Source organism: Ammospiza nelsoni, chromosome 2 (genome assembly GCF_027579445.1).
Source record: "Ammospiza nelsoni isolate bAmmNel1 chromosome 2, bAmmNel1.pri, whole genome shotgun sequence".
Classification (NCBI taxonomy): Eukaryota; Metazoa; Chordata; class Aves; order Passeriformes; family Passerellidae; genus Ammospiza; species Ammospiza nelsoni.
The window spans coordinates 33,362,205-33,383,149 of NC_080634.1; the positions used below are offsets into that span (position 1 = coordinate 33,362,205).

General features: G+C 39.1%; 1 protein-coding gene across 1 annotated transcript in view; it reads left to right on the forward strand.

Annotated features, from left to right (window-relative positions):
- ACER3 (alkaline ceramidase 3) overlaps positions 1-16,514 on the forward strand; it is a 56,357-nt gene extending 39,843 nt beyond the window's left edge. The window contains exons 7-11 of the mRNA XM_059491562.1: positions 2,262-2,320; positions 5,663-5,764; positions 8,180-8,284; positions 9,825-9,870; positions 10,381-16,514. Coding sequence (XP_059347545.1) covers positions 2,262-2,320; positions 5,663-5,764; positions 8,180-8,284; positions 9,825-9,870; positions 10,381-10,434 — 366 coding nt within the window. The 3' untranslated portion in view covers positions 10,435-16,514. The remainder of the gene's footprint in view (positions 1-2,261; positions 2,321-5,662; positions 5,765-8,179; positions 8,285-9,824; positions 9,871-10,380) is intronic.
- The last annotated feature ends 4,431 nt before the right edge of the window (positions 16,515-20,945 follow it).

The following is a 20,945-nucleotide window of genomic DNA, read 5'->3' on the forward strand; positions in this document are numbered from 1 at the left end:
GAAATATCAAGCCAGAAACTCTGCAAAGAAAGCTTTTCTTAGCTTTTGCTCTTTCCTACTTTTAGCAACTGCTGAAAAAGGTAACATTTTACCTGGGCTTTGGGCTGCCTGTAAGATCTGTTTCTCTAGGTAGAGTCTGACACTATTGAACTCCCTGTACAAAGAATTCAAAAGCAATTTGGGTACAAGCATAAGGGTGGTCACAACCCCTAATGTGTATGACAGAAATTGCTCTTAATGGATAGGTTTTTCCCACATCTGTACTGCAAAGGAGTGCTTTAGTGATGGAAATTTTAAGAAGGAGAAAATCAGCAAATCAAACTGTAATTTGGATCCTGGAGGAGCTCTGCCTATGAGTATCTTCCTGTGCACCATCCCTCTCTTAGAATAAATTGCTGGATTTGATTAGAAAAAATGAAAAGAGCTATTTTAAATGAGTCTGATAATATATTTGTGTGGTGGGATCTTTTTAGGTAAAATGTTAGTAATGAAGAATTGTACCAGCAGGCAGCACCTAGCACACCTGAGCACTCTCCTTCCTATCCTTAGCTTGGGACTGATAAGCACTTGATACTCAGGCTGTGTCTAGCAGGTTGTGTTGGTTTTCTTTTTTTCCTGGTTTACGTGCTGTACTTCAATAAGGGGACTGGAATTAACTAACAGCTCTGTATAAATTACAAGCCAGAACCAATTAGCCTTTCAAATAGTTTTGCTTTGTTTAGCTCTACAGAGCAGAACACACAATAGTAGTAGTTTATTTACTGAAGTTCTTTAATCTTGTTCTGAATGCAAATGAAGAGCTGCTGTGCTGACTGACTTTGAATAGTCAGTATTGGGCTTATTTTACCTGTTGTCAACCATAAGGGCTCTGTTGTCCGTCTTGTTCTGTATATATGCACTGATAATACAGTGCACTACTAACCTTGTCCTTAAATCTAAAAAGAGTTTGCAGATTTGCCTTTATGGACTTTTGGAAGGAAGGTTTCACTTTGCACTATTACAGTAACCTTTTTTATGTGAGATGACTAGACATGCTTACAGGATAGTAGGATCTGAATGTCCCAGTTACAGCAGATTGAGAGGCAGTCCCTGTCTCAAAGACAGTGGAAAAGAAGAAGGGATATGACGAGGTCACTAGAACATGGTAAGAACCCTGGTTTGTATGCACACTTTTTCTGTGAGGTTTAGTGGCCTTTAAAAAAAGACAGCAAAGGTTTATAACTTTTCTATTTCATGTTAAGCAAAGGCAGAATTAGATAGTAGCTAACTAGAAGCAAGATGAGAAAGTTAAGTCAGTGAACAAGGAAGGAAAAATTACTGGAAGGCCTGTGGGCCACTGGAGAGAGGCAAAAAGAGCAAAGCACAGCTGCTTGGAACAAATTGCCTTTTGGATGAAGGAAACCAGTGTTCAGAATAAAAGATAAAGAAAGTAATTGAATGTCACCAGTGTCTAAAAATCCTCTCTGCTGCAGTGACTTCTACATCACTCTCAGGCATGACTGGCTAAATTTTTTTCTCTTCTTTAATCTTTGTGTCTTTGAGGTGCTGTTACATGGATTTTAAGTTTGTGAACAAAAGAGAGTGATTTAAAGATCACGAGGGAAAAAAATATATTACTTTGACTTTTTATAAGTCAGGTGATTGCATTCAAATTCATCAAGCCTACAATGAGTCTGATTTTGCTCATGGATCTTTTCAGACTGTGCAGCCTTCCCACTATATAATTATATTGAATCCAAACAATCTGCAATAGTTGCTTGAAATGCTTCCTGGAAAGTTTCTCCCCATAGTGATGCTCAGTGTGGGAATAGCACATAGTCTACCCAGGTGTTTGCTTTCAGGAAAACATACTAATCAAGTATCAATGAAAGAAGTACAGCTTTCAAAAACAGCTTTAGCTGATGCTTTCACAATCCTGGGCTAAAATGCACCGAGAAGAGATAATAGGGTTTGGTTACCGTTTTTGATTTCAGAATGCTTTCTGAGTGCCATCTAGTGTTTGCTTTCTAATTCAGAACAGTGGAACATTGGTTTTACACAACTGACTTTTCCTGCAATTGTATAAAGGACATGCTTTGTAATCACACTTTTATTTAAACTTTAACAGAAGGCTTTCTGGAGATGAAGTTAGAAGAAATGCTATTTTCCTGAGATGTAAAAATAAAAAAACAAACAGAGGCTTCAAAAGTTTTTACTCCTGGACTATTTTATAAGGTCTCTTGAATCCAACTGCTGAATTTGATCTCTTTTTTTATTTTCAGATCATGTATGGAACACTAGTATCCATCATAGTTCTAAGATCTGTTTATATAGTGTTATGGTAAGTAACCATTTAATTCAGCATTGTAAGTTACAACATAGTATTTGCACCTTTTTTTTTGTCAGCTTAGCACGAGAAATTGGCAATGGGAGAATTTATTTAACTAGGTACATAATGTTAGCTCCTGGACTCCCCTGGGTTGAAAGGGTTTGGCTCATCACCTTGCACTTTTTTGAAGCCACTGTGATAACGTTAAACTAAACTGAGATTTCTACACTTATGGTCAGTGTTTACTGTCAGGTGTTCTGCTGATGGCTTCAGCTGTTAGACTGGGATTTAAACAGAAATGGAGTTTGTCTTCTTATTGCTGGATAGTGTGAAATCTGCTGCTAATGTCCAAACTCTAATGATAATACTGGGAGAGTGCTAAGACTAAGACTGCAGAGTGGAACCATCACTTAGTAATTTCCTTTCCTCTTCCCTGCTCAAGTATTTAAAAAATAATGACACATGATAGTTTTTCTCACAATTTTTATTGGATAAAATCAAGCATAATGCTATGGTAATTCAAATTAAAACTGTAACAAACAAAAGGTATTAAAAGCGCTAGGAGATACTGAGAAGTATTAGAATCATTAGAGCACAGACTCTAAAAATGGTATGTAAAAGGGAGGTAAATGGAAGGAAAATGGAATTTAATCAGTATTGAAGTAAACACATACCTTTAGCTCTCAGGGGCTCAGTTGGTTGCCCATTTCTGTCTATCTCCTGTGAATATTTGGTGTTCTCATGCATTTGGGGATTGCTTCTGAAAATTACTTATTTCTGTCATCATTCTAAATGTGATTTTTGTTAAACTTTGTTTCAAGTTCCACCTATGTCTGTTCAGGAACACAAGGAAGAATTTAACAAAATGTGAATTTGAAGTATAGAATTCTCAAATATTCTGAGTTGGTAGAGGCCCACAAGAATCAAGTACATTCATTGAATCACCTTCCAATTGCCATTTCAGTTCATGTGGTTTGGCTTTCCCCAAGAAATTCCCACAGACCAAGTGCAAATGTTCACAGACTTTTTTATTAAGCAAGAAGAACTTAAAACTGATAGTGTGTTGCAGCTTCAGAAGCAATCATCAATTTAAAGGCACTTTTTAAATCTATGGACTGGAAATTTTAATCCTCGCCTAGAGATCTTAAGTGACACTATGTTTATTCGCCCCCAAGGGGAAGTAAATTGAATCAAATTGAAGTCATTTTAATTTTGTCCTTATTCAAGGATTTAACACAGTTCTAGTCTTTTAGATTAAATTTCTTTCTGTCTGTGTAGACAAACTCTCGGGCCTCCTATTCTTCTGCATCTGCAAGTTCCACACAGTTATGCTTTCTCATTATTTCTGAAACATTTCATAGTCTTCTGTCTTTATCAATAACATCACCACCTTCCCTCTCAAAGAATCACTGATTGTTTTGCTCCTGCCAAGTCTGTGTCTGAAGTCCTAACTACTTTTCACTTCAGTTCTAGGGGCTTGGAGTGTATATTCTTAATTAGCTTGATCACTTCATTGAATCAGCCCCCTACAAAGACTTGGTTCCCTTGTTGGTTACTATGCAAACTGGGTAGAAAGTTGGGATGGGAAGAGAAGTAGGTTTAAACTTCTTCTAAATTTTAACTAAACTACTACTAATTTTAAATTAGTTCTGCTAGAGAAGTTCTGCCAACATGAAGGTACCCTTTCTTTTCTCTAAAATTCATCCCCAAGCACACTTTTGGATTTACTTTCTCTGCACGGCTAGAACATATTCCTGTATTTCCATCAGTAGTGCTAGCACTTGACAAAGCCTTTTCCAGCTTACATACTGACCCTGATTTCTGCTTGTTTCTTGTATCTTCACTTCCTGTCACTCGTATTTCTTAGAGTGGGTTTTGAAGTCACTCTGAGATTACAGTAAAAATTCCAAAGAACAGCATGTTATTCCTTTCAGGCTACTACCTCATCCTATCCTCACCAGTTGTTCCTCTTCCTGCCTCTTCCCCCCACACTTTTCATCTCTTTCTTAGTTCTGTTTCCTCCCAAGATTGCAAGTGGGCAAATGTTGTTCTCTGTTCACAAAGCACGTTCCCTGTTAATAAGTGATGCCAGTTGATTCCTTCACAAAACACCACTGTTTATTCCTCAATAATTCCAGCTATAATTACCTAATTGCCAGCATGTCTGATATACTATTTAGGTCTCTGTTGTGTCATGGTCTTGCTTGTCTCTGGAGCTCTGAGGGGGTAATATTACAGTGTAGTCTTGGCTATGTACTGCATGGTGCTCCACACATTTATTAGACTAAACAAATAATAATTTTGCTAGTTTATATTGGCAGTCAATTTGTAAATATGTACAGCTTGTGTCTGGTTAGAGCCTCCTCCACAGGGCAAGCTACATGTTGTGTTTTGCACATTTTGGTTCTCAGTGCTCACAGCTCTGAAATGTGCTGTAACACACACAGTGGAGGAAAAGGCAGCTCAAGAATGTGTTTTAACCCAGAATCTCAACTGTGCATTCATAATGCTTAAAAATAACTTGAACAGTATTTCATGGCAGCCTTTCAGGGTTGGATTTGGTTTTACTTTTGGACTTGTCTTATTAGTGGGAAAGGAGCCTTCCATGTTGGAAGTTTACAATTTCATGGTCCAACCTGAATGTGGATAGGGAAAGTAAATTTATTAATGATGCACTTTCTTGCATCTGATTCTTCAGTGTGTTTTCCATATCTTGAAGAAAAATTTTTTTCTGCTGAAATTAAATTGACATTTTTCTATTTCCAGTAGCATCCAACTAAAAGATGAACATAAAAGTACTGGGGTTTAATACCATTGATTTAGTTAGTTGTTGGTCATGGTGGTCTACACTGAAAAAAAGAGGAATTTTGAAAGACCATATATATACAAATTCCCTGGTACAGAGATATCATCTCTTGGCAGAGACCCTCTTCTTTTGGGAATGAGAGTCCTACTTGCTAACAGAGATCTTTTTTTCTTTTTTTTTTATTTAATGAAAGAATATACACAGGACTGAAGAATTAGTACCTTTTAGCCAACTTTAGTTTTCCCACTTTTTGGTTTCACTCAGAGAGGGCAGTATTTTAGAAAACGTTTATAATTACAGAAGTAAAAGTAAAAGAACAGTCTCAGAGAATATGAGATCAGGAGAGAGAAGAAGTAAAATACAATATTTAAACAGATGATATTTGAAGTTGGTATTTTTTTCTTTTGAGGGAAAAACCAAATTGATAAAGAATTTTATTTACATATAACAGCATTTCTGTATTTACACATATTTAGTGTAGTATATATTAGTATATTTCTGTATCTTTAACCATTCTGAACTAAACTTTGCATTATTTCTCTCTCTAGGGTATACCCATGGCTTAGAGGTTTAGGATATACATCTTTAACTGTGTTTTTAATGGGATTTTTTCTCTGGAATGTGGACAACATTTTCTGTGATAAATTGAGGTGAGTTTTTTCACTTGTCTGGATAACTCTTAATAGCCTTTAAGTACGAAGATTGGATTATTTCTGAGGTGCATATTCAAGTCCATCTCATTGTATGTATGGCATGCTGCCTACAAAACATCCATGAGATTTTATGCAGATTGCTCATGACTAGAGTCAGCACTCAACAGGGGTTTTTAAATTTTTTTAACCATTTATAGAATTTTTGTTTTTAATTTCTATTTAACTTCAAATTAAACTGAGAGAAATAATGTCACTGAAGTAATTTTGAGAGTCTGTGGATGACTAAAGCCTGTTATTCAGACTTGATTTCATCTGAATGGTTTTTTATCCTGCTCATTTGGGTTTTCTTTTCTGCTCTTCCATTTCCTATGAAAATATCAAAACCAGTAGTTCTGCATGTTAAAGAAGACATGCACAACTACTTCTGCTACTACTGCTCAGGAAATACCTATTTCAATATCCATGTTACCGATAAACAGCACTTAGTTGCAATTCATGTATTGTTCAGCAAGCTGGAGGAGATGGAAATGTTAATTCCAGCATTCAGAAAAATACATTTTTGACAATTTGAAACACCGTTATGCCATGGAATCTGTGTTGTACAGAATTGTCCTAGTAGGCTGGTTTGTAAGAGCTAAATAACAGTGTGCTGTAAAGAAGTCTAAAGTTTTCCATCCCTTCCGGCTCTTCAATCCCTGTGCTGGGTTAAGCAAACTGAAAGTTAATTCCAACAGAGTATTCTTGAAACTTTTTAAAAATTAATATAATACATGATCCTCATCCCTAGGAGCACTTGATATAGATGGGATAGAGTAGTTATTTGGCAGCACGGATAACTGTGCTGGATTTGGCCCAATAATTTGGCATCGGTTTACAGTTACTTTGCAAATATTGGCATGAGCGTTGATTTTTGCAGCTGCCTCACGTCACTGGTGAGATCACAACCCCCAATTCACCAAACCTGCTGAGCTGCTGTGGGTCCATGGAGGTTTTGAACTGGTTCCTAGGCCCAAAAATGACACCAGCTGCTGAGGCACTTTCTTCCCTCCTCATTTCATAAGGGGAAAAAAAGTTTGCATCTTTCCTGTAAGACTTGTGTGGTTATGGTGATAGAAAAAAAAAAATATGCTTGTTTACTAGCTTTAGTCAGACATCTGCAGAGCCTTGGATTTCTCCAGAAGGTATTATACTCTGAACCCTTGGAGAAAATACATTCAAATCCCTTGAAATTCTTTATTCTCTGGATGTCTAGCTTGTGAATCATCCACCTACCTGCTCTGTTTGGTTTTAAAGTTCAAAACTGGGTTTTGATTCAGGGTTTTTTGTTCCATATTTTAGTAAATCTGCAGCTTATTTAAAAAAAAAATCAAAATAGCAAAAACTCTGTAGCACTCAGTTTTTTCTCTGGTTGGAACCACGCACTTTTGAATTTGAGCTTTGAAATTTCCTGCCATCCAAAGGCTCAAAGTTTGTGCCAGGCTGCATGTTCCACTGTGTCATTGCTGGGCTGACTCAATTGGAGCTTTGTGCTAGTAATTGTGACTGAGCAGCTTTGGACTAAGCACTGTAATATCAAGCAGTAAGGACGTATTCCAGGAGTTGCAGATTTTTCTTGCTTAACACATGCAATCGTTGTTTTCCACTTTTTATTTTGACAAGTGAAATTAAAGTGGAAAAAAAGACCAGCAGATGCAAACAGTTCCTCCACCATCAACCAAAATAGGCATTATCTGCAGAAGCCTAATGAGCAGGAGAAATAAGAGCAATGTAGTTCCTTCTCTTTATTTCTTTATCTCCATCCCTCAGCCCCTTCTCGAGTAGCTCACACCCCATAACTACAAAATACAAAGCATGTTGGTGGAGTATCTCAGACCCTCTCCTTTAATTGCTTCCTCATTAAACACCCATTTTGTCCCTGTTTTAAGAGTCCAACAGATAAAGGCAAGTTGAGCTTCCATGTACCTGCAAAATAGGTGGTGTGAATGCCCAATTTAAAGTGATGATGTCTGATAAATCTCATTTCCTCTCTTGGACCTTAAACTCAACATTTCATCCTATTGACAGTAGTTCACAGGGTCTTGTGGAGGAGGGTGGTAGGATTCATTTGGGACTGTGGGATGCCATAAGTATATTCCCTGAAATTTGAGTCCAGAAGAAATTGGTCACTCATCATATGAGGAAATGTCTGTTTTCTTTAAATGTATAAGAAAGTCTGATATCTCTTTGTACTGGCAGTGTAAATTGTAAGTGCTGCTCCTCACCTGCTGAAAGCCTGATTTCATTAAGCCTCCCCTGTCCAGCACATGCCTGAGATATGGAAACAATAATGTGTGATCTGATAATCCAACATTGTGATTTGAGATTGCTTAGCTGGGAAAAACTATTCCATTGCATGGTATTCCTTTCTTTCAGAGCATTACGAGAGAAGATGCCTCCTGTGGTGGGAGCTGTGACACAGTTTCATGCATGGTGGCATATTCTCACAGGCCTGGGTTCTTACCTTCATATCCTGCTAAGGTAGGAAATGTTTTCTAAACTGGAAGTTCACAGAGATCTTACAAGTTTTCTCAGCTTCAGATGGACTTCAGAATGTTGTACCATCCAGAAGAGCAGGAAAATGACTTATTAAACTGGTGTACTGTTTTCTTTCCTCTTTGTAACTGATCTAAAAACTCTCTTAAAACTAATCTATATTTTTCAAAATGTAATCACTAGTCTTTAAATAGTCATGATTCTTCAAGAAAATTTAATTCAGAAATGGGAAGCCTGTGGCAGTTAAACCAAAACTGTTTGACAGTATATTAATTTCAGAATGTAAGCCATTAATACTTGTCTGTTCTTGAGCAGCAATCCTGAAGTACTAAAACATGTTTAAATTTAGGAGCTTAACAAATCTTTTGATAGGCACTGTCACTCCTGAAAACCAGCAGGCATCCTGCTGTAGTGCAGAAGGTGATGGCTAAAGTAGTTTTAGAGGAGCTGTTCTCAAAAGGGCTTAAACAAGAATGTAAGTTAGCAAGTCTGGAGGCAGCAGATTTTTCTCATTTTTGCTCTATACCACCATCTAGTGGAACCAGGGACAAGAATAGAATGTAAACTGAAATGTGAAGAATTTCTGCTGTTCGTTCATCATCTAATTAAATAAAATTTTACCACTTAACAATAACAAAGAGAATGTCTGTTATATGTTTACATCCTGTGTAGTTGAGAACTTGATTATATATCAATTTTTCTACATCTAACATAGAATTGACCTTTTTTGTCCGATGTTAAAATAACTAATAAAAGGAAAATGCAAGGAAAATAAGTACAGTTCCATTAGATGACCTGATAGCTCATTGTTACATTTATGTGTATATATATCTCTATGTATATATACATTTACATATATGTAGGCATATTTGCCTACGTATATGTAAATGTATATATACATAGAAATATGTCAAGGTATATGGAAAACAGTTGCTCCATTTTAGTTTACAGGTTGTCTGCTACTCTAAAGAGCTTGAGGTAATATTTTAGAATATTGCCTCAAAAAAAATTCCTTGCAGGAATCAAGCATAGGCAAAGTTTTCCCAACATGCCACAAAGTGGCATTGCCTTTTAAAAAAATGTGAGGTCATTCACCGGAAAAGATCGACTGAGAGGAGAAAGCATCTAAGAATAAGATGTAGAATCAAGCTATGCTGCTTTTTTCCCCCTTTAACATCTGCTGTATTTTGTGGTACACTGATTTAATTTCATCCTTCTAAAATGGCAGACTCCAGTCCCTGGGGGTTTCTTTGTTGGTTAGTTTTTTTTTTTTTACCTCTCAGGGTTTCTTTCTTTCTCCCCACATAGGTGATAGGGTAAATTATTTTGTGGATTAGTCTGCTACAGGGCGATTGACTGGAGGTTAACATCTCCTGAATTGACTAAATCTAGGCAGAATGGGTAGCTCTGCAATCACAGAAACAATTCTTTTATAGTTGGAAAATGAAACTGGAATCAGGAAATCCTTATTTTATATGCTGTCTTATGCTTGAAATTTTAAGCATGCTTTTTTCCTTCTCCTCAGTTTATATACAAGGACACTTTTCCTGAAACACAGGCCAAAGGTGAAGGTAAGCAAGCTGTATTTTGTATTTATTAGTGTACATTTGGATATCTTGTGCTTTGAACTGTTGGTGGGGCTCAATAATTATGCCTGTTAGGGTACTGTCTTTAACTTCTGCTTACATCCCAAGAAATGCAGTTGAAATTTTCCTAGAATCACAGAATGGTTTGGGGTGGAAGGGATCTCAATGATTATCTAGTTTCAGCCCCCCTGCCATGGGAAGGGACACTTTCCACTAGACCAGGTTACTCAGAGCCCTTCGGGTACTGCAACCTGGCCTTGAACATTTCCAGGGGTGGAATATCCATGGCTTCTATGGGCAGCCCATGCCAGTATTTCACCACCCTCAAAGTAAAGAATTTCTTCTTAATATCCAATCTGAACTTACTCTTTTTCATTTTAAAGCCATTCCCCTTTCATCCTATCATTAGATTATGTTTAATAGTGTTTGGTTTCAGTTCCAAGAAACATAATGTTCCAAGGAATCTTTCCCCTATTCCTATTTTTCTTTTGACAGTTTGTTTTTGGAATATGGCCTGTTCTTCTTGTGGAGCCACCCAAGAACCTCTGACTGAGCCCTGGGCAGCCGCACGCGATCACCTGGCCTGGCTGAATAAAGCATTTCAACAGTTGCTCAGGCTGAAGTGTCAAAATTCTGGATCAATCCAAGTACCATTGCTATTAAAGGACTTCTCTGTGCTGCAAGGCCAGTCGGCTGGAACAGAGCAAAGAGCTGGCACACTAGGGAAATAGCACTTAGTGCAGCTTTATTCTAAGTTGTTAAAACAAAGATTAAGACACAAGGGTTTTATGTATATATTGTACAGCTGATGATATTGCGGTAATATTTCGTGCTGGTCACAGAAAACTAACCATTTTTGAAGTGGATTGCTTACATTTTTTCATTCAGTTTTTGTTCTTTCTGTGGTCTAAACTAATATTAGTAACTGAATGACAAAAATGACAAAACTAGGCAATTGATGGCCAAGTTAAGCATCTGTGTGGCCTATAGTGAACTGAATGCTTAACCCAAACTACTTTAACCTTGCACTTTTATACAATTAATGAAGTATGTAATGGTTGATTTAGGCCTTTATTCTACCTTGCTTTTCCACAACCTCCTTTGCAATTTATATTTTAAGCAAAATGGTTGGGATACCTGTGCCATTTAGTTAATTTTCTACCAAGCTTGTTTTCTCTTTAGTCCAACTGAGAGGTTCCTCATGGAGGATGTTCCAAAGTGTGACCAGCGGAAGATACTGAAATGGTGAAGCTTTATAGGTGTTCCTGTTTGCATCTGGGAGCTCAGTTCCTAATTTTTTGACCCGTGATTCATTGCAAACATGTGGAGTGACTGTAGAAACATAAGAAACACTCTTTTAAAATTTTTTGTAATTGCTATTTACATACCTAACTTTTCTATCCCTTTCTTCAACTTCCCATTTCCCATTCATACTACAGATTGACAAACACCTTAGATGTGCTCTAGTTCAGCCTTGAATTCATCATCTTCTTACTTTACAAGTCTTAAATATTGGTGGGACTTTCAGCAGCATCTTATTCAGAAACTTTGAAGGAGGAGTAAAGGACAAGACTGAGGCTGAGGATATCCCCAAATACAAGGGGCAGTGCTTTGCTTGCTTTTAATCTATCACATTCTTAGTCTGTGAGAAAGCTGACCAACTTTTGAAACCAGACTTAGGGGATTAATGAGGGGGACAAACTGTTTTCTGCAAATTTTATCTACCCAGCTGATGAAAGTTAGTAAGTAAATTTAAAGAAAACATTAAACTAACACAGTTTTTCAAAATATACCTCATATGAAGGCTGTGATTTTGATGCTCTTAATTTTGGGGCAACAAACAGAGTCTATCTCTGTGCCTACTTGCCGCCATTCTATGCAATTTTTGTCTGCTTTCGATGCTCTGACTGATTTGTCCTTCTTGCCATGAAGAAAAAAGGGAAACACTCAGACTGATCCAAAATCCCATTTTGTATTGATTTACAATGTGCTCACAGCAGCAAAGCATGGTAATATAGCTGTAAAGCTGTTTCCCAGGTCTCAGAGTCTTGACTATTGAACAATCAGTGCTGGCTAAAATGGTCTCTTTTCTCTGTTTGCAGTTTCTCTGCATCTCTCACATCCATCAGTAACTCTTCTACTGATGTGAACCTCCACATTAAAATGTGGCTTCTGTTATGTGACAACCCTGGACCCTTGAGATCAAATAACCCCAAACTGCATTGGAAAAAGATACTTAACCTTGAGTGAATTCAATGAGGTTTAAGCACATGCTGATAGCAGTGCATTTCAACCTGTGCACCCTATAAAGACACCTGAAGGGTAATTTCAGAATAGTTTTGATATCAGTAGGTTCCAGTTCCATAGACAAGGTCAGCATCTGTGCTGGGAAATTTGAGTGCTCTTCAGACTGAAAGAACTTAGCAGAACTAGCACAGAGGTAGGAAAAAGCTGTTATGGATCAGGTGTCTTTAATTATCCAGAAGGTATATTTTTTATAAAGATATTTGAGAACTGTTTCAAAAATGTAGCTTGAAAATAAGTGCCTGCCTGTTCACCTCCAGGCTTTCTCAAGCATTTTTCCACATACTGTATCCCATTTTCTCATTTAGTATGTTTACATGTGTTCATAAGTTAGGGAAGGAGTCTCGTAAGAGAAGCAGTGCAGCAGCAAGACATATCAACAGTCACTTGTGACATCTGCTTGGTATGATACTATTTTTATGGAAATGGAATAAAAGCCTTTATTTTAGTAGCCTTAGTTTTGTTACTGAAGGATCTGGGCACTCTGTTTAGTTAATTAATTGCAAGAACCAGAGTGTCTTGGAAAGCCACTTTCTTATTGATCAGGCATCTCTGCAATGGTATGGTATATTTATATTTGTTGATTCTTTGCAACTAGGAAGTCTGTGATGGGGGTTCAGATCTTGTTGGATTGAATTGTCAGGATTTTTTAAAAATTGAAAAGTTAATATTTTAATTTTATAGTGCTGTTATTTTTTCATTTATGTATTGTTTTTTGTTGATGTTTTTTTCTTTAAAAAAAATGCAAATTGGCTTTCTCCTGCATTCCAAATGAGCAAAAACATGCACACTTCTACTACCTTGCCAGCAGCCTTTCTTTCAGCAGGTTATATTAGACCCTGAGAAATGTAATTTACCTGTGTATCCTTCTTAACATAAATAATCTAAAATCATGGGTGCTTTGGTTTGACTGCCTTACTGATCTTGTGAGTGATATTGAAAATGACAAGCCAGTTTTAACTACATGTCATTGAAATTCAGACTGCCTTTTCTAGTGCCTGGAAAGATATATTCTTACTCCTGTAATGTGTTAAATGTCTGTTAATTGCTTTTTATTTATATCGCTTGTATGACAATTTTGATTTTTTTTCTACACACCTTAGAGCAGTATATCACAAACTTTTCCTGCAGACAGCAGCTACTTTAAAGAGAATTATGGAAGTAGCAGGTGTCTGCAGGATGTGTTGTACAGACTTGATAACAATGAACTCTTCTATTCCCTAACATCTATGAAGAACCAGGAAATCTGCCACTGTACAACAATCAATTTGACACAGATGAGCAGTAAGTAGCTCTGCAGTCCATGAGCTGAAAAATTCTTTCTTGGAAATAAGAGGGAAAACTTCAAAATTGCTCTCACAGTACAGATCAAACCCATACCTAATTCTGGGAATTTAGATTTTTTTAGATACAGCTCAAGATATGCATTCTCCAGTGAGCAGAAATCTCATCCATGTTTCAAAGGCAGTGCTGTTGGCTAGCAGTATTAGTCATCTCCAGACTTCATCTTAATGGTTTTTCTGCTGTACTGCCCATGGGTGTTTAAAAACTCCCTCCAGTCAGAGTTGAAATATGCGGTGTTACCACTTGCCAGTCTACCTCTGTCATGTATTGTACCATACCTGTGCCCTTAATTACATTTGCCTGAATGTGTGCACATCAGAGCAGCCTGACTTAGCCTGTGCAGCCCCTGGGAGTGGCAGTGGTGTTGTATTGATTCCTGGCTGACTGTTCACTGCCTGTAAATATCCTCACTTGTTTGGTGTCTGTCACCCACAGCCTGTGCTCAGTCTGCCACTCATCTTTGTGTAAGTCTGGCTGCTTTAGAGAGAGATTCGAGTAGGAGGACTTCAATTCAGACAGGTGTAGTGAAATCTTCTAGGAGGGATATAGTGGAAAATATTGCTCTTTAATTAGTTTTCATTCTCTTTTAATCCTGTTCTGTGCTGTCTTGCTTGGCTAAAGGCGAATTGTATGATTTGAAATGCCGTTGGTTCTTTTGGCCATTGTGGATTTGCTTCTAACACCTCATTTCAAGCAGCTGAATGTCTTTTTCATCAAACACTTCCATGTGAATCTCAGCAACAGAAAATCCTCCCGATACTACCAGTGTTTCTCGCAGTCACTATCAACTTGTTTAATCTGCATTCAAGAATTTCAGTAATACCATTTTTTAAAACCTGTTTTCTCTCTGTGGATACATTACAGCATTTTAATAGCAGGTGGTAAAACAATTCAATACAGAGGAGCTGTAACAGAGCAGCAATGCTGTTTTCTTTAGTAGACATCAGAATTCAGGAACACACATCCATTTCGGGGGAATGTGTGCCCTGTAATTTAGATTAACATATTCAGGTTAAACTTTCAGTTTACTTTAAACCCCATCTGCACTTTATAAGTAGGCAGTGGGAGGCTTTAACTGCAAAGTGCTGTTTGACTGTGAGACTTTACCATGAAGAGGGATAAATGATGGAGGCTTTATTACACATGAGCAGAGCACAGCCAGAAGGAGATTAAGAAATCTTACATGAAAAGAGAATAACAAAAGATTAAGCACAGAATCCCATAGTATTACATCAACCACCCTCCTGGTATCTGCACTTTAGATACTTGGATGTTTTGCTATTTATACATTTAACTTTCCATGTTGACTCTCTTCACCACAGAAGTGATGTAGTTTCTGTTACATTCAGTTCATTGTAGATGACTTAGAGGTGGTTTTATGAAGATGGAACATGACACATGTTTTGAAATGTTTTGTACATGAATGAATGCATTTCTGACCTATCTGGAATGTCTTCTGCCAGCTTATTTTGAGAGTCTGTAACCTAAAGACAGAGAACTTTCTATGTAACTATTAAAATTGGGTTTGGGTTTCTTTGTTCAGTTTCTCACGCACAACTGCCTACAGCTGCCAAGTGCCTGATCTCATTGTTACAAGGCTTTTATGAGATCTGGGGCTGTGTTTCCTCCTGAGGTCTCTAAGACAAAGTCTTTGGTAGGTGGGGGTAAATATTTTTTTTTAAGTCCTGCTTCTGCAGGAATCCCAGTGCTATTTTTACTGGCTTTCCTGTTAGTTATCCAATACATGTCTGCCTCTGACTCAAAGTTGAGCCTGGCTACCCACCTTCCTGATGCTGTTGCATCTTTCCAGGCTCTGAAGGCTGGGTGAGGGATTTAGCTGTACAGGAGGTGTTTATTTCAGGTTGTGTAGTTCAGTGACAGGCAGGGTGAGGGCGCAGCAGTCAAGCAAGCACTTTATGTGGATCTCCCTTATTGGAGCTCCCAGCCAGATGCTCTAAACAGGACTGGGGACAGAGGGATTTGTATGTACAATTTGAGAGGCAAGTTTAATGCCTGAACCTCTTGCTTTACTGCAGAATTCTCCCATTTTACTTCTTTAAATTTTTTAGGTTTTACTAAGTATGTAATTGTAGATTTAAGAAGAACTGAGTTCAGAGTTGATGTGAGACCCTAAAACAGTGCCTGCAATTTTGAGGCTTTTTTGCATGTATATCACACAAATTGATAAAAGAAGATTGTTAAGATTTTTAACAATGCAAAGATAAAGGGTCTTTTGCTTATTTATCCACAGGAATAGCTATAAGCACAATCTTAGATTCCTTCTTCTGTCCCCAAAGCTCTGGAACATATATATGTTTCTCCAAAGACAGTGCTGAATAAAATGGCTCATAGCAAGTTATGTACCAAAATGTTTTCTACATTAAAGGTGTGGAAGAACTTTGTTTGTGTATCCTATTGTTCCCTGGATTTTGGAAAAGAGGGTTTCAAGCAGCATAAGCAGCATTTACTCCTTAGACTGAACAGAAACTAGCTTTTCTCTTGATTTTCCAAATTGATGACTGTGTCATGTTGATTGTTGATCTCAGTGTAATGCGTGGATGATGATAGAGTCTGATCAAACACCATCTATCCACCTGGAGTGGATATGAAATCTCCTGTTCATTACCTGACCAAACTTTCTAATGTGGACGCTATGAGTTCCAACATGTGGGTTTCTCTTCCTGAAATTCAGTACATTGTTGCAGATAGATAATAACACTGTGACAGATGAGTAGCAGTTAACTTGTAGAACACAGCTACACTGAGAAATGCTTATTGACAGTTTTGATACACTGAACTGACTCTTCCTACCAAACCAGCTGGTAACCAACATTAGGCTTATATGTATCAGCGTATCTTGTTTTCCAAAGCACAGTAGCTTTGAAATATTTAATATGTTTCGTTTGTTTTTCATGCTGCAGTCAAGCACTAATTTGTGGCTTTATATTACAAGCTATTAAAGAATTTTGTTTTAAATACAACATTTCCCAGGTGATTCTTGGTGTCTGTGTTGCACAGGGCTGGTTGGTTCTTCTGGATGCTGTTCAGTAGATGGGTGGTTGTACATCTTGGCCAGTGGTGTGCAAGTACAACAGCAGGGTTTGTGTATCCTGCATGGATTAAGAACCTGCCTGCCTGCAGCCAAGAGCCTCCATGGCAGTAGAGTTCCCCAGTCTTTGCCTTGTGCTGGGGTATTACCGCGCCTGAGTGGGCACAGCTGGTGAGAGAGAGACGGTGAATCTTGTTTCTTGAATCAGAAGGCTTGATTTATTAATATAAGATATAATACATTATAGTTATACTAAAAAGAATAAGGAGAGAGGTTTTGCAGAGCAGCTAGGCTAGCTAGGAAGAGATACAAAAAGAATCCACAACAAAGCTGTGGCCAAGGACTCAGTCCCCTGGCTTGCACTGGTGATTGGCCCTTAATTATAAACATAAAACATGAACCAATCACCAATCAAAATAGGTGCCCCTGTTGCATTCCCCAGCAGCTGATAATAATTGTTTACCTTGTCTTCGAAGGCCTCTGGCCTCCCAAAGACACAGAAATCCGAAAGAAAGGATTTCTGTGGAGAAATGTCTGCAACACTGGGGCCCTTTGGGCACTGGGCCTTGCTCAGAGAGTAGTGTTGGCTGTAAACACTGCAGCACCATCTTCCCTTCAAAGGCCTTTCCCAGCACACACCAGTTAGAAGGGACTGCAGGTCGGTGATATGGGTGGGAGAGGAGAAGGCAGGAGTCAGGTGAACGTGTGGGCAGCCCAGAGTGTGCAATTTGCACAGCCTTTGCTTCAGCCTTTTCCTGTTCCCTTCAGTGAGAGAGGAGGATAATCACTGCAGGGCAGAACCTTTCCAGGCAGGAATTGTGGACAACCAGGCACTAATCCAGCAAGTCTCGTCACACCCTGGCAGCCAGAGTCTGGTAATGACCATAAGGTTTTTTCTCCTCTTCTGGCTGTTCTCCCAGATGCTCAGAGACCCCTTTTTCTCCTGCTTCTCTCTCTTGAAGCTGTATATCTGCAGGGACAACCTGGAGTAAACTATTCAGGGGCCAAGACCCAGGGCAGCAAACCTCAGAGCCAGCGGTGTAAATGGCTGGGGCAAGCTGTGCCATCTCCCCTCAGTGGTGCTGCATACAGAGGCACATCAAGACTCTGCAGACAAGCATTGCCAGAACTCTGAGGCTGGGTAAAATCCAACTTTGCATATTGAGCTTGTGGCTGGTCTAGAGCTGAGTAATGCTTTGAAATTTCCCTGGGGATAAAAACACTGTGGTTCAGTCAAAGCCCTCCTCCCAAACAGAAAATTGAATTTTGAGCTTGATGATTCTCTTTCAAGACTGCCAATTTACTTGCAGCTTTATTAATTTCTCTCCTTCCCCCTTGGTTTTTGTTTCTTGGTGCTTGTTTTGTTTTTTTTTTTCATTGTTGTTGCTGTTTTGGTTTTTTTTTTTTTTTTTTTTTTAATTCAGCCTGTTCAGAGGCTAAAAGTGAAGGTCTGTACTTGCACCACTTAAATCCCTATGGCTCCAATCATAGATTTGGCTGTTCATGGTGCTGTATGGACAGAGTTAGCAGAGGAGCTGACTATCTAGCCTGGATATTTGTTCCTAAATTTGTGGAAATGGACAAGACGATGAAGTCACTAATGAAGCTGTGATGGGTCTGTCTCTTCTGTGGGTCATTTTTGAGGGGTTCTCTGATGGGTCCCTATGGGGACATGGACCATGGTTGTGCTAGCATGAAAGAGGATTAACAGAAGCAGGACAAGGATAAATGCCTCGATGCAAACTTGGTCACCCAAGAGGAGAAAATGTGACGAGCTCAAGAAGAGGTTCCTTGCACCCTCAGCAGGAACAGAGCTGGGATGATGTCCTCATTCACCTCATTCACCTTTTGTATGTGAGGGACACATAAAACTCTGTATTTGCCAAGACAGAACTAATGTTGTGTGAAGCACTGTGTGCGATGTATAAAACATCCCAACCTACAAGCAGAAACTTTGTGGATTTACTTTAGACTTATTTTGCAATCACTATAGTTAATTTAGCATCCTGGCTCGTAAACTTCTTTCCAAGGTAAGTCACCCCCAAGCTGGATATCTCACCTTGCTCACATGCAACACCCAAGGCTCTCAGTGCATGACACTTTCCAGCTGCTACAGCAATACAAATAGCTACTAAAAACATCCAACCTCATTAATCATCTTCACTCAGACTGACTTTATAGTGCATGCAAGAGGCACACACCAACTTAATGAAATTAGCAGTAATTAGTGGCCCTGACACACACGTAGAGTGAACACAGGGACCAGCTGGAGCGTGTGCAGGTCCTGTGGACCTCGTGCCCATGGCACAGCACCCAACAACACCTTGGGACATCGAGGGTGCTGACTCTGATCTCTCATCCTGTAAATCAGGCAGGTGAATGCTAATCAACAGCAGCTCACATGATCCCGCAGAAATGGAATTAAGCAAGTTACTCTGCTGATGTAAACTGATGTCAAAGCCCTAGTATTTATAGGCTGGCCGAGTATCAGAGCTGCAGTGATTTATGTGGATGTCTAACCTTAGCACTGCTTTTTCCTTATAGCTGGTGGGTTGACTCAGTGCCGAACAGTGGAACGGAGTACATTTGTTAAAATATTGCAGTATTGTAGAAGCCTGGGGACAAATCCAACTTCTCAGGTAGGAGAAGTGATGAACAGAACAAGCAGATCCCCTCTGCAGCCAGGCAAACCTGTCCAGGCACTTGTGAGTCATTGCTTCACAGGGTTTTATTGCTTAACAGGGTTTTGTTCATTTAGAGTCCTCTGAGGGTTCATTTGTTTTGGGGTTTTTTTCTTCTATTTGTTTGGGATTTTTTCTTTAGTCATCTCATTTTTAACATCCCACCTCAGCTGAAATGAAAGCAAGATTAAGTGCTAGTTACAAAATGAAAAACAACAATGAACCTGCAAGCCACAGCATGAAAACAGAGCTGCTACAGAAGGGATATTTTTATATAGGTTATCTGAAAAACAAACAAACTCCAGCTGTTTTCTTGCTGCTGACATTAATTAAAGCAGGAGGGCTGATTAACGCTGTGGAATTGTTTCTGCTGAAAATCTTTCTGCCACATCCCCCTGGATTTGACAGTTCACTATCAATTTGCTTTGCAACCGAGGCACTCGTGCACATCCCTCCAGAGTGGTTGTGGCTCTTCAGTAACGCCCAGGACATCTGATACTAAGTGGCTTTGTCCATATGCTCACATCATGTTGTGTTCATGTTCAGGGTGGCATAAAAAGCCTTTTTTCCGTGCCATGAGCTGTGTTACATCCCAGTAGATCCCCTCCGCTCCAGTAAGCATCACAGGGCACATCAGCAGCCTCTTGTCAGGTTTGTAAAACCATGAGAGCAACAACCTCAGGTCAAACTCGTGATGATCAGGCTTTAGGAGAAATCAATGTTTAAACATATTAAGGGCAAAATCCTAAATCAGAATAAAAACCTGGCCATTCTTGCCTTAATTAGGTTCAACAGTGCTAAACACAGTACTGGAGACAATTACCTCCAGCAACGGTGGTAATTTGTATCTGGAGTGGAAACATCATCATGTTGGAAGGCTGAAAGTAAAGAACATCTCTTTACAACCTCTGATTTCAAATGAAACCCTGGTGTTATTCTGCCTGAATCCATGCCCAGCTTGGCTGTCTCTTCTTAGAGAGCCATACTATAATTGTATATATATATTCTCTGATAATATCAGAGATGGCAGCTTGAAGCTTCAAGCTCCTGAAGCTTGAAGTCAGAAGTCAGCAAATTAGAGAGGGCAGGGGAAGTCTCATTTTATTCATTATGGTGTGACAGTAGTTTTAAGTCTCATACATGGGTCCTGGAAAAGAACATATATCTCTATGAGCTGTGAAGGTATGGTTCATGTCAATATGAAGACTGAAACTCTACTATGGTCTCGCATTAAAGGATTTTTTTTTCCGTTGGCTTGGCTAATGAGAAGTGACTGATGTGATTCCTGCAATCACTTGCACTCACCCAGACATGAGGCTGTGGGACCTCTCCTGACAGAGACCTCAGGCTGATAACACTCATCTGTGGGTATGACTGGAGCAATGCCTCTCCAATTAGGGTGCCCTGTGTCCCTGGCTGAAGAGTCTCGCTGATTAACTCATCCCCAGATCAAAACTGGCACCCAGCCACACTGTGGCAGTGGGAGCTGTGCCAAAAGCACAGGGGTGTTTGTGCCTGGGACTTACCTTGTTTCCCCTTGGGGGAACGAGATGAGCCAGTGAGAGCTGGCACGATGCTCCACCCCTACAGCTGCCATGCCCTGCACAGCTCAGCCTCTTTGGAACCTCTGGGGACAGGGATCCTACAGCATCCCCTGCCTGCCCCCTCCAAAGCTAGACTTG